Below are 13546 nucleotides of genomic sequence, written 5' to 3' on the forward strand. Positions count from 1 at the left end.
AGAACCAAGTCCAACAACGCGTCTCAGGGCATTGGAACCAGGATCTAGCGACTCGCAACCCCTGATCTTTCGCAAAGTCAAGGATTATGGAGTCACTTTCACCCCAGTCTCCAGACCCATAGGGGCCGACACAATCCTCATAGCCAGCCCTGTCAGTGCCAGTGGTCGCATTGAAGTCACCCACGACCAGAGGAGTGTCACATCCTCTCTGGTCTCTGATGGTTTCAACTAATCCAGGGATGGGGCTCCCGAAGGTTTTCCCCCATCCCCTTCATGGTGCGTGCAGCCTTCCTGCGGGCGGCTGCAACAGAGCTACTCCCACAGAGAGCAGAAGAGAATCTAACATGTTTAACTCGAGTAGTTGTGAGTTGTTTTACAGTGGCTGGAGTGCCAATCCCTCCACCAATTCCCTGTGCATTATGCTGGTGAGAAAATGTGTTAAACATTAACTAATATTAACAAATAGGTTTAATAAGAGTAAACATCCATGAAAGTATTTCTTTCTGAAACTAAAAATCCTTTGCCCTAAAATGTATTTCCTTAGACATTTAGTATATGCACAATATATTCTTATCCTTTCTTTTTTAGTGAAATGACTATTGAATTATATAAACAGATTCTTGCCAGGACCACAACTCCATCAAAGCCGATACGTTATCTATCAAAAATGTATTTCAAAAGTGATTTGACACAGATGGTCATTCACAATTGAAACAGTTTATGAAACATTGTAAGCGTGGCCTATTGTCCTCAGATTTAAGACTGAAAGAGAGACCGCTGTGGCTTCGATGATTTACCTCTCGAACAGGGATGGATACACAGACACTGAAGGCAGTCTGAAGAGATCAGACAATGGGCCTGAGCAATGTTTGTAATGTGGTGCCATGCAGAATATCTGAGCCATGGTTCCCAGCCACAGTCCATCGACATACATAATTACTGCAGGATTTGGAAGAAACTTTGCACATGCTAAGATGGTTACCCAAGTAATCATAATGCGTGGGTGCAATGCTTATGAATTATGCTGCCCCTTAGATACTGCACCACAACAAACAACGAAGTATCTTAGGCAATTTGAAATATCAGATGTTCAGCCACAGTGGCTCATTTTTCGTAGCGATAGGCTTTGCAATCTTTTGTGGAGGTTTCCGTGAAAATGGCTATTGTGCCTTCTGTTTTTTTTTTTTTTTAAATTACAGCTGTTGTTATAGACGAAATGAAAACATTTAAAAAGTAGTAGAAGATATGCTGTTTTCTGCCGTTTTGCTGTGGGGAAAACAGAGGTCATTCATAGCCCTCGATCACGACCATCGATCTGCAGGAAGACATGAGTTTATCTACTGTATCTGGGCAGCAGGGTCCCCCTCTAGCTAATGTTATGGGCGATCAAGTAGAAAAACCATATATTTAAGCATTAGGTTAATTCTGTGAGACTGTTGAAAGCAAAAGCCATTAAAATGAAGTATGGTCTATAAATGACCAAAATAGTAGTCAGTCTACGAAATATTCATGTATTAAGTTATAGGTTTTTGGACACAGAAGAGATTCCGAAGACCAGGGTCTTTCCAGGAACTCTCTTAACACTAATTTACTCGCAGAAAAATGTGAAAATCACATTCTCTGTTATCACATCTTCATTTTCTCTGGTTAAAATAACCATAATTTTCAAAGAGATGTTACTAGATTTTTTTCAGAGAGTATCCTCTGTTATGTATTTTGCAGTTACAAGCAAACAGCTAAATTATAAGGACTGACAGAAAGATAGAAAGTGGGTCAGAGCAGTTATTTCACTGATGGGTCCACAATTACCCCTGGGCAGGCGTTAATACTATAGTGAGTTCTAACGGACATTTTCTTCAAAATGCAATTTTTACCATGGACGTGGCATATAAAAATTTAGTTTTTTTTTTTCTCAATCAAAACATTTTGCCACAAACACAGGTGAGTCTTGCTAGGGACATATTTGTGTCAGTTATATGTCACTGAATAAATTTGACACTTAATAATATGTCACTTAAACAAATAACAGTGTTTTTATTTTTTTTATCAAATAACTTTCACTTTGAGACCTGTAGACTGAGACATGTATTTATTTAATGTACCTGTTTTACTTGTATTAAAATCCATTCAACCATCTCATAACTAATGCTTGTCACTGAGCCTTATAACTTGGCCTGTTCCAATCCCATGGTTGGTAGCGTCATTATCTGTCCCGTGTCTTTCCAATCGGGCCAGCAGAGGGCACTGCTGGCCCTCCATAATCCTCCTTATTCTCCCCAGCTGTATCCCATTATTGATGTTCTCCTGATTGTTCTCTGCCATAAAGTGTTAATCTCATACACCTGCCTGTTGTTGGTGATCAGCTCAGTCACTGTTGTCCCATGTGTAGTTGGTGGTGTTTGCCCAATGAAGTCCAAGAATGCGGCATCTGGGTCTTGCCTGAATGATCCAGAATCTTTTCCCATGAGCCTCCTCAGCTGTACTTGTCTGTCTGCTCCTTCAATCCCACACCCAGGTTCTTCTGAGGATTTCCATCCCTAGCTTCCTCGCTCACCGGTCCCCTGAGTGACAGTGACCTTGATGACGTGGAGGATAGCTAGGACTCCCCTGCCTGGACAAACAATCAGTCTGGGTCGGCGGCAGAAAGGCTGGGTCTTCGGATCGATGATCCTGAAAACCTTAAGGACCTCCTGCCCAAACTGCTACCCCCCAGAGTTTGACACTGAGAAACTGCTAAGAACAGGGGACTGGTTTTGGACCGGTCCAAAGGTGAGGAGCCCAGCCTGTGTGTCTTCCTCTCCTCTACTGTGGCTCATAGAAAGAGCAGAAGGAGAAGAGAAATTTTCCAGTGCCGAGCAGCATGTGACTCACAAAGCGTTTCTGAGATCATAACCAGTCGTCCACCAGTTGCTCTGCAGTTCAACCTGCTGGTTCTCCGCAGCTCAGCCTGCCGGCTGTTTGCTGCTCCAGGGTTTGGTTACAGGAGGAGAGAGCGGAAGACACAGTCCATGTCACCCACCTTGTCTGACCCTGTCCAACCCGAGCCTGTCTAACCTGACCCAGTGCAGCCAGAGGTCGTCGCCCTGCTTGTGCATGACCTAGGAGAAACTGCTCTGCCCATGTCCAGCTCAGGTGAGGCCCCCTGTTCCCCACATTCCGATCCCCGGGAGGATCACTCTGTCCGGTTCTCCCATGCCCAGGCCGGTCAGCCAAATACCTTGTTTCCACCAACACAAACCCAGTGCTGGGCTGGTTCTGGCTTGGTGCCTTTTGAGAACCAGCCTGCGTTTCCACTGGTTTTAAAAAGAATGGAACAGAAATGTTACATAGGTGGAAGTAAAAGTAAAGTAAGATACACTTTGTTTTTCTGAAATGAATTGTTCTTGATTGTCTGTATCCACTTTTGTCTCCTTAAAGGCTTCCCCTCTGTGTGTAATGAGTATATTCTTTATGCTTGCTCGCACGGATACTGTATCATCTAGATTGCTGGGAACCCTGGCAACCGATGCTCCCTGACCTTCCCCTGGACCCCCAAAGCTCCAGGGGAGAACCTGTAGCCCTCCACGCCTTGTCATGCCTACCTGTTTTCCCCAATGCGCTTCTTTGCCCTGATACAATCCTAATCCACACCCTTTATATCCATCCATGTCACTGTCCCTTCTCCCAGCTGGTGTTCCCTGGTCCCTTCTGCCCTGGTACCCTGTCTGTGTGCCATCCTGTCTGGGTCCCATGTTTTGGTCCCTCGTGTTTACCCACTAGCCTTGGTTGTTGTCATTATTTGAGTTTTGGTCTACCGTATGTGGTTAGTCTGTCTCTTTTCCCATGGTCCCTGTTCCTGTCTCAGTTCCCTAGTATCTGTCCTGTCTGAGGTTCTGTCACCCCGGTCTTCCCCTTGTGACACAGGTCTGCCTTCTTGTGCCCGACCTGTTGGGCTTCCCTTGATCTTGTCTTTCTCTGGTTTGTTAAGTCCCCCCCATCTTTGCTGGGTCTACTTTGTTTTGTCGGTTCCTGTCTTGATTCCCCAGTCCTGTGTGCTGCGTCTGTTTTCATGTCTGATTCCCCTACTCTCGTTATTTCTTGGTTGTGTGTGATTCCCTGGTTCTCCAGTCTCATGCATTCTGATCGAGTCATGGCAGTTCCTCCCATCCCCAAAGTGCATGCCTTTTTGGGGCGAGGTACTGTCATGATCTGTCCCATCTCGTCCTGGTCTGTAACCCTCCAAATTCTCTCCAGCTGATGTTCTCCACGCTGAGGTGTTAACATCGTACACCTGTCTCTTGCCAGTGACTACTGTACTGTGTATTTATGTGCCTGTATACCCTCACTGTGTTCCCCAGCTCAGACATATGTTGTTTTGTATGTTTGCCCAATAAAATCCACATCTGTCCCAACACTGCTGCATGTGGGTTGTGTCGCCCTCGACACACGCAACAGGCAGAGTGATTTCACCCTTGGGTATTTGGACTGTGGGGGGAAATCCAGAATACCCAGAGGAAACCCACACAACAAAGGGACAACATACAAACAGTATGAGGAGGCGTTATTCAAATTCCCAACCCTGGAAACATTCACATATTACCATAATTCGTATTAGTAGCTCAAAACACGGGGGGGGGGGGGGGGGCATAATGATATCAATGAGAACGAATGATAAAATATGTAAATAAAAAAATGATTTGTATTAAAGAAAAACAAAAATAAAGAACACCGCACTTTTTGTTAAATCATTATTTGTTAGAGATTTCTTTGCACAAGATTGTAAACTATGTTTACAGTACAGCCAGCAAGGAATGCGTTACTGGGAAAATGTCGTGATTTCATTCCCGGTATTTCTACAGCATGTAGAGCTTCAGCATCGGGACCCATTACATAAGGATTTTAGACTTTGCACTGCAGGCTCAAGCACCGAAAGGAAGCGACTTCGCTGTGACGCGACTTAATCACAGCAGTATTTCAGTTTATAACAAAGAAGTGAAGATCACTAAAACGCCATTGGTTCTCTCTCTCTTCTCGAAGAAAAAACGTTGAAACTACCCTCCCCCCTTTTATATGAATCATTGACCGATACTTTGGTTCCTCCGCTCAGAACCATATTAAAGCCTTGCGCGCTTGCCAGTTGATGACCGTCGCGGTTACTCGCGAAACTGTTGAAATGGAGACCAGTTCGGCGCGATTTCAGCCGGTCCACAATACGGAGCCAGCATGCAGACCGATTATTCTCGGAACTTTGATTGTTATGGGATTGTTTCAGGTTACCACTAGTGTTGTAGTCTTGTTGCACTTAACAGGTTACCTTAACGAGGTAAGCACTCTGGATTATACATTAGAGTTCCAGTAATCTTTGAATTACTGCTGTGGAATGAACACATTAGCACTTTCTGAGTGTGAATTTATACAGAATCTTATTGCGCATATAATTAATTGGAAAATATACATGCTTGTGGGTCAGATCTAGAAAATAGGCGATCAGATCGCCTTTACTTTTTCTAAGACTGCATGAATGCATTTGCTGAACTCTAAGATCTTAAGTGACATGTCTTGTAGATTTTTCTGTTTTTGTCTTTGCCTTCAAAAAGTGCGTCTGTTCAGTGCCATGCATCTTTAACTTTTCCCCCCAGATCTTTCGGTGGTTTTTAGATACGCACGTTACTAAAATGGTTGCAAATCCTGCAAGATCATTGCGCGGAGGATACACAGTTTAAAGCTTTTTCTGTCAGCCTTTCTGCTTTACCATTCATGTGTTCCATACATGGTATCTTCTATACCCATTTCTGTTTGTGCTTTTATGTCAACCTACCGTATGCACCCTAGCTAATCGGACATGTTTAACAGTGTAATAGATATTACAGGAGAGTCATGCGGCCGGCACCCCATCGCCGGTTCCTCAGCTTGTAATATTTATAGTAAAATTTTGCAGTAATGATAACTCGCATCTGGTTTAAGTTATTTTTTTTTATTGTTGTTCTCATAATGTTCAGTACAGTAGCTTTGAATGACTGGCATCTTGAGCTAAGTGTTTATGAAGGGAAGGAAGGAAAAGAGATGCTTGTTTACATTTCGTTGGAAAAGAGAAATATATTCTTATTCTACCAAGGAACATGTTTTGAGGGGCATTTTAAAATGACGGTGTTACAAAAACATGACCTCGACTTTTCTCAGCTGTCATAATACATACAGAAAAGACTCGTAGCAATTTTGGAAACTTTGAAAGTCATTTAAATTGACTTGCACTGAGTGTTTTGGACTCTTGTTTGCACATATTTGGCCACCTTGGTAGCGATGCACAGACTTTGCATGAATATTCATTTCCCTTCAGTCTTCTTAATGCAGAATCTATGGCTTAATTTCCTGCAGTTTAACTGACTATTTGGAATGTTGCCTAAGTAAATATTTGCATTCTTTATCATTGTCTGTGGCGTAAGCTGATTGTTTTTGATCTTGCTCACATTTTTTGCCGGTGACCAGATTTAAATAATATACTTAAAATAAAACATTTCAGATGCCCTAGAGACACTTAGTAGCATGTACATGTCATCAAAATCGTTATAATCGTCACTCCTTATAAGGTATGGGACTTCTTTTGGCATAAACAAAACATTGTGTTTTTGAGTCTTCTTATTGTTGGCCATCAGCCCAGTTGGCAGCCTCTGATGAAGGGGAAGATGGTGTTTAGTTGTTTATATCATGTGGGGGATTATGTAAAGGAGACGTTCTTTCTGATGGTGCCCTGATCTGTAAGTGGTTTACTTTTGGCAACGAGTCACACAGTGCTGCAGGCACAAGCTGTAGAGTCCCAAGCTGTAGAGTAACAAGTGCTCAGCATGTTTATGTAAAAAGCAGCACTCAGTTTCAGCTGAAGTGCTTCACTAATACACCATGAATCTGCCAGCCCCCAGGCCAAGCAGAAAACAATGAACCTGGAAATCGATACTTCTGTGACCAGTTGCATATCAGGAGGCAGTGTGTGTGCCTCATATACAGGCGATATGTCTAGCATTTCAGTGATAGCCCTTAGGCTGCGGAGTAAGCAGCATGCATTTGTATGCTTGCTCCCTGGTTAGAATAGATTAGGTCTTTTCACTTCCAGATATTATGTAAATGCTTAGCATCCAGCAGTGGATGGAGATGATCTTCACATACATTTATGCTTCGATGCATTTCAGGATACCGCCCACATTTTTATATCTGTCGTATGTGAATGTCCTCTTTCACTGAGTACTTTGTTCTTTTTTCTAGGTAGGCACTATTACTGTCCAACAGAAGCCATTAAAGGTGAGTTTTATCATACTTCAGACTTTAGGAAGTGCAAGAGCCACGATTAAAATAGTTAAAATGGTTAATGACAATTTCATAATTCTTTTTAGGTTCAAATTTGTCTTGATTAGAAATGTAAAAATATATAACAAATCTGCATTTGGAATGAGAGCACATTGATATGACATCATGGTCTGGTTGGTTCAGTTGAAAGTCAAGTTATCGTAGAAGCAACACAATTTCTTGACTTGACTGTGAGCGTGACAGTGTTAGTTTAAGTTTCTAAGTAAACCTTGTAATAGAATATTACTATGTCTCAGGACACTGGTGTCCAAACTACCCTACAAGATGACAAAACAACATCGTGCTGAAGCAGTCCTGCACGAGTCCTGTTCGTGAACCCACACCCGTCCTGTACCCAAAGTGCTTGAATCTGCATCCTACCCATTAACCGGCAGCAGAACTATTTAAAATCTGCACTTGCTCGACCCGAGTCAAATACATTGTGAAACCCAACCCGAATTAAAATTAAACTACTATATCAGTTGGGTAAACAAACCTGAGCACTGACATCCACGTTGTATGCTAATGCAAAAAAATCCATCGGCATGCGCTGTCTCATAAGATCTAATACGCAAACTGCACAAAGAGCTGGGTTACAGTTCCCTTATCCTCTCGCCTTTACACCTTTAGCTCTGTGGTTCTTGTAAGATGCCATTCGATAGCACCGCTGCCAGCTTTTGAAATAGCACAGTTATCAACATGCTTTCTTTCCGAAAACATCCTGCACTTATACACTAAAACTTTGACATTTTTTTACATGCAGTGAATCCATTTACCACACTGTTTTAATAAATAAATAAATAGTTGATTTTATGTTAGATGATGGGTTTTCCCGAGTAGGCAGCTCTCACATCTGGCGATGACATTCATGCTTTCAGACTTGCGCTCACACCAGAGATCTTACGGTAAATCTATATTATTCCATCATGAACCTAAAATTTGCTACATCAATAGCGTTGGGGTAGTTTGCAAACCCCACAGACTATTTACAATGTAATAGAACTGTTACATACATATAAGTGTGAGCAGACTTGTGTTGTTTGAAAATCTCATGCCAGCCAGCTGACCGAAATTGGCAAACCTGGTTTTCTATCATTTTGAATCTCCATCAGCCAGTCATTTTCAGAATTCCTCACTATTCATTTTACTGACTGTGGGTAATTGGATCATGTGATTTCAAACAGTGTATTCTGGGAGCGGAAACAATTTAAAAATCCATTAATCTCAGTGGGCATGCAGTGGTAGCTTTTGGGTTTTCTGTACCTGTTAGGTTTGTTACAGTTTCTCGGACGATTGCACTGTCTGCATTTGGGGTGAATTTGCTGGGACATCCACTCCTGGGAAGACCGGCTACTGTCTTGAATGTTTTCCCACTTCCAATATTCCTTCTTATTGTAGAATGATTGAACTGTTTGAAAATGGCCTCACAACCCTTCCCCGATTGATGGGTAGCAACAATTACGCCTTTAAAATGTCTTTCTTCCTTGGCATTCTGTTAACACACACACCTGAATGCTCCAAACCAGCAAACTGGCAAAACTTCTGCTTTTATAGAGGGGGTCACACTTGCTGATGATCAATGAAAGAAGTGCGTTTGATTGGCAGCACCTGGCTGCTACTTACCTTCTTAATTCATATGCAAGCAGTAAGGGTGAACTTATTTTTCACACACTGCTTCTGCATTTTGGTTTAGTTTTTATTAAATAAATTATGACATGGTGTAATATATTATGTGGTGTTGTTCATCTGAGGTTGTATTTACCTGATTTTAAGACCTGCCGAGGACCAGATTATTTTTTTATCGTGTCCTGGTAAAACCTTAGAATTGAAAGAGGGTGTACTTTCTTTTTCACGTGACTGTTGCATTAGATTATCACTCGGAAATGAAAATCTTCAAATGCCTCATAACCATTGCGTGGGAGAACAGAGAGCTGCTGGTCGTTTACAAAAGCTCAAAGGAACCCAGGCTTTTTCCATGGGCAGTACAAAACACTCAGGAAAAGGGTTATGCAGTCATAGCTCTTGAAGACCAGTTAAATCATGCTCACGGCAGGGTGCTTTACACACCACATCATGGGGTGTATCACTTCAAGAAGAGAAAAATACGAGTGGTCTTCCACTGCACGGTCTCGTATCAGGATAAGTCCTTGAATGGAGAGTTATTTCCAGGACCAAATCTGACCATGCTAGAAGGTGTTCTCTTAAAATCCCTTCAGGGGGTAGTAGCGATGATATCAGACATGGATTCTTGAAAGAGAGACTTTAAAACACATTTTATTAGTTGTTAAATCCATCTATGACCCCTGGGGCTTCTTGGCACCAGTCTTGCTAAACTTCTCCCGAAAGAGCTGTGTAAAGAACAGTATGAATGCGGTGACACCATTGATGAGAATAACTCTGAGAAATAGAAGAAGTGGCTTAAAGATGCTGCTCATCTCTCAGTTTCACATGAACAGGTGCCTGAAACCTGAAGGCTTGACTTGCCTTGTCTTTGTGCAACTGCATCATTTTCCAGACAGTTCAGAGTATCTGTAAAGTACCGTATCCTACCTGTTCCTAAACACTGAAGAGGGCAGGAAACACTGTTTGTTTATCATTCGCGAATCTAGTGACCTCACTCAAGCGGGTCACTGTTCCTAGACTTGAGTTGATTGCAGTGCAATGATGCAGTGAAGCTAAACAAAATGTTACACCCGAAACTTGAAATTCCACTCAACAGTCTATCTTTTGGTGTGACAGCGTAGCAGTACACAGTACTGTCAGGGGCGCTGTAAAGGGGGGGGGGGGGGGGTAAACGATGACGATTCTCGGGGCCCATGACTGAGAGGGGACCCAGAGAAGCCCCCAATAAACTGTGTTGGGGGCCCTGTCAAGATTCTTTTCATGGGGCCCAAAATCCTTAGCAGCGCCCCTGAGTACTGTATATTGACTAGTATATTTTGACAGACTTTGGTTTTATTTCTTGAAATAATCAGTTAAAATGTTTCATTTGCCAACAGTCTGCTCTCTGCATGTTAATGATAATCTCTGTGCATTTGCTATGAGCCTGATGCCTAATCTGAGTACTTATGTTCACAGGAAGTTGAAACTGCACCAGTTCTTGCCAATGCACTCAAAGATCCGCAGAAAAAAGAACGACCAAGAACCACAAAGACCCATAGAGGACTCACGGCAGCTGCACACCTCCCCATTAGAGTGCCTATCGACTATATCCAAAGTAAGTTCACTATTCCCTGTGCTGCAGAATATGTATGGTTAATAGGGTATTTAAGGCTCAGTCTTCCGGAGGAAATGGTGCGATGTCATATGGTCGATCTGTGTAGGCTGTGCAGACCTTCCTCCAGAGAGGAAGATCCACTCCAGATGGCTCACTTCTACTCAACCATGTGGCACTGTCATTCTCTAATGCTGATCCTCCCTGGGAATTCTACACAAACTCCATGTCTCACTCAGTTTTCAGGGGTTTCAGATCAAATGCTGTCTATAGTTTTCACAGTGTTTGTATATGAAAGACTGCGTTCACTGAATCCGTTATTCATTTCTCTGATCCATTTCCCTGGTTAATGTTCTGAAGACTTAGTCTTTTTCTCACTCTGATTTGTAGAGGGTGAAATTCTGCCTGCAATGGTCCACTGGAATGAAGCACAAGGGCATCTAGAAAAAGTTAGGTACCATAATGGAAGGCTCTTAATCCAGGAAGGTGGATTGTACTATATCTACACCAAGACATGCTTCCGCTACTATGACATGGAGGCAGCGTCCGTGGGGGAGTTTCTACAGGACGGTAGTACTCAGCTCATCCAGTATATCTACCTCGAGAGGCACACCCAGTTTCCAGCCAAACCCACGGTCCTCATGAAGAGTGGTAGCACCAAGCGCTGGAGAATGGTGGGCTATAACATGTACTGTGAGCAGCAAGGAGGCCTCGTCGTACTCAAGCAAGGGGACGGGCTCTTTGTCAGCGTGTCCAATTTATGGATGTTGGATCCTGAGCCAGAGGGGGGCTACTTTGGTGCTTTCAAGATCAGCAAATGATGTGGCCTCCTGATTGGCTCAGGCCAGGCGCTCTCCCTGAGTGCAATTGGACCGTTTCGAGTTGTTTCGCCGAATGCGATCACGAGCCTCCTGGTGGGGAGACATTGGACTTGCTGTTGTTAAAGGATAGACTGATTTGTCCAGAATCTCAGCTGCTCGCTACAACGCAGCTTCATCAACCTGTTGGCTGTTAGCCCTGCACTTGCAATAGCTGCTTAGCCCTCCTGCATTCCACCATGTCCTCTGCAGTGATACAAAATGCAGTGCTCTCTACCGGAGGTGCACTTGTCATTTGACCTAAGCTTTCTAGTGGGTACAAAAAATGGATTTTTGCAGAACTATTTTATCTTTGAGAATGATGTGAGGTCAGAAGATAAGATACTGAATTCTCTGCTACTGAACTGAATGTACAGAATACTGCCTTGTGAACAATTTTGGAACGATCAACAACCACTGAGCACTTCATTGCATACTGAGCACTTACTTGAGTACATGCTTTTATTGTAGTATTTAAATTACATTATGCGCATCACTTAATGAGAAGTATCCCAATTCATTCATTCTTCTCGTTAACCCCCAGCTGAATTAGTAGCCTTATGTTTTATATAATTGTAAAAACCGATATTATCTTAACAGATCCTAGTATGGTTTATGGTATCCAATAGCAGTTCAAATTGTAATACATTTGTAATAAAACAACTCCAACTGCTTCTGTCCATTGTTTAATAATTCCGTACATAGACGCTCTTAAACAAAGACTCTTTTTGTTTTGTTTCAGTGTGAACCTTCAGGAGTATTGAATGATCGAAAAACAAAATGGTTAATGTAAAATAATAGAGAAGGTATAAATGTTTGTGGATTCCATTTGAATAAACTCACTCTGGCCCGCTGTTACACATAAGGGTACACACTCGTGACTGCAAACAGCTCATTCAGATTTACCATGTGTCAGAAAAACTTTTGTTCTTTGAAGGCATATTCAGTGTGTAATCAATTGTGTCAGACTTTTATTTCTGAGCTCAGCATGGATCCAAAGCTGTTCCTGCTAACCTAGGGCGCTGTTCCATTTTCCTGATTTATTTTTTTTTGTTTGTTTTTGTATAGTTCCTTAGTGTGCGCACTTTTAATGTTTCTGGATTTAAAAAAAAATCTTACACATATTGGACTTCTTAAACATATTGGTAAAACATAGTGAACCCTTGTCTTCCTAAATAATATGAGTAATTTGGCCAAGAGCCACCTTTTTGGAGAAGTGTCCGTGGAGTTTAGCCTTGTGTTTATCCCCAGGGTTCAAAAATGTAACTTTCAATTTATATCCCCCCTGTCGAGTGTTTCTCATGTACTGATGTACTATTGGTTCTGAAAGCAATATGCTTCAGATAAAGTTGCAAGTTGAAAATGCCAGTGGGCAGAAAGCATGATTAACAACAGAAGACAGCTGGACTGTTAGTTTTGACATATTATGTAAACATGTTTTTTGGACCAACATATGAGGTGACACCAGATTGAGTTTGGTTCCACCTTTAACTAAAACATTTTTTTTCTTATCATTTCCTTTCTATGTAATGAGGTGAGAATATGCACTAAATTTGTTTTTATTTATTTGATATTTCGTGGTTGTGGTTCATTTGCTGAGTGTTCTATTGAGAATATGAATCTGTATAATGTGCCTTTTGTGTGGTTTCACCGTATAAAAACACAGGCTTTTAATACAACAAAGATGTTCCTGTTTATAAAACCACCGAGTGGTTAATGAACAACAAAGTCACGTGCTTGTGTATGAATCCGATGTATAATGAAGACGTAAGACAATGCTATGTGCAAGAGGGCCTGGCTAAAGCAGAAAGATGTATTCATTAGGTTTTAAGTTATATCAAATACTTAATACACGTTTTATTATCTGTTATTTATACAAATATTTTTACTGGCTGTTATCTACTTTGCATTACAAAATAAATAATTTTGTACTAATTTTTGTTTTGTTTAATGAATAATGAAATGAAAGAAAAGTTTTGACTAAACAAATGGAATCCATACATCATAAGTCTAGGTGCTGTTTCAGGTCCACATGGATCGGATGATGATATATTTTGTCGTGGTACCACTTGTGAATTACAGTAAAACCTCGGATTGCGAGCATAATTCGTTCCGAAAACATGCTCGTAATCCAAAGCACTCGTATATCAGATGATAA

General features: G+C 41.8%; 1 protein-coding gene across 1 annotated transcript; it reads left to right on the forward strand.

Annotated features, from left to right (window-relative positions):
- The first annotated feature begins 5044 nt into the window (after positions 1 to 5044).
- On the forward strand, positions 5045 to 13323 carry LOC125709435 (tumor necrosis factor ligand superfamily member 10-like). The gene is made up of 4 exons (XM_048977879.1): positions 5045 to 5302; positions 7237 to 7272; positions 10396 to 10534; positions 10922 to 13323. The coding sequence occupies exons 1-4, from the start codon at positions 5120 to 5122 to the stop codon at positions 11350 to 11352; spliced, it is 789 nt and encodes a 262-aa protein (XP_048833836.1). The 5' UTR covers positions 5045 to 5119; the 3' UTR covers positions 11353 to 13323.
- The last annotated feature ends 223 nt before the right edge of the window (positions 13324 to 13546 follow it).

This window comes from Brienomyrus brachyistius, chromosome 16, assembly GCF_023856365.1.
Source record: "Brienomyrus brachyistius isolate T26 chromosome 16, BBRACH_0.4, whole genome shotgun sequence".
Taxonomy (NCBI): Eukaryota; Metazoa; Chordata; class Actinopteri; order Osteoglossiformes; family Mormyridae; genus Brienomyrus; species Brienomyrus brachyistius.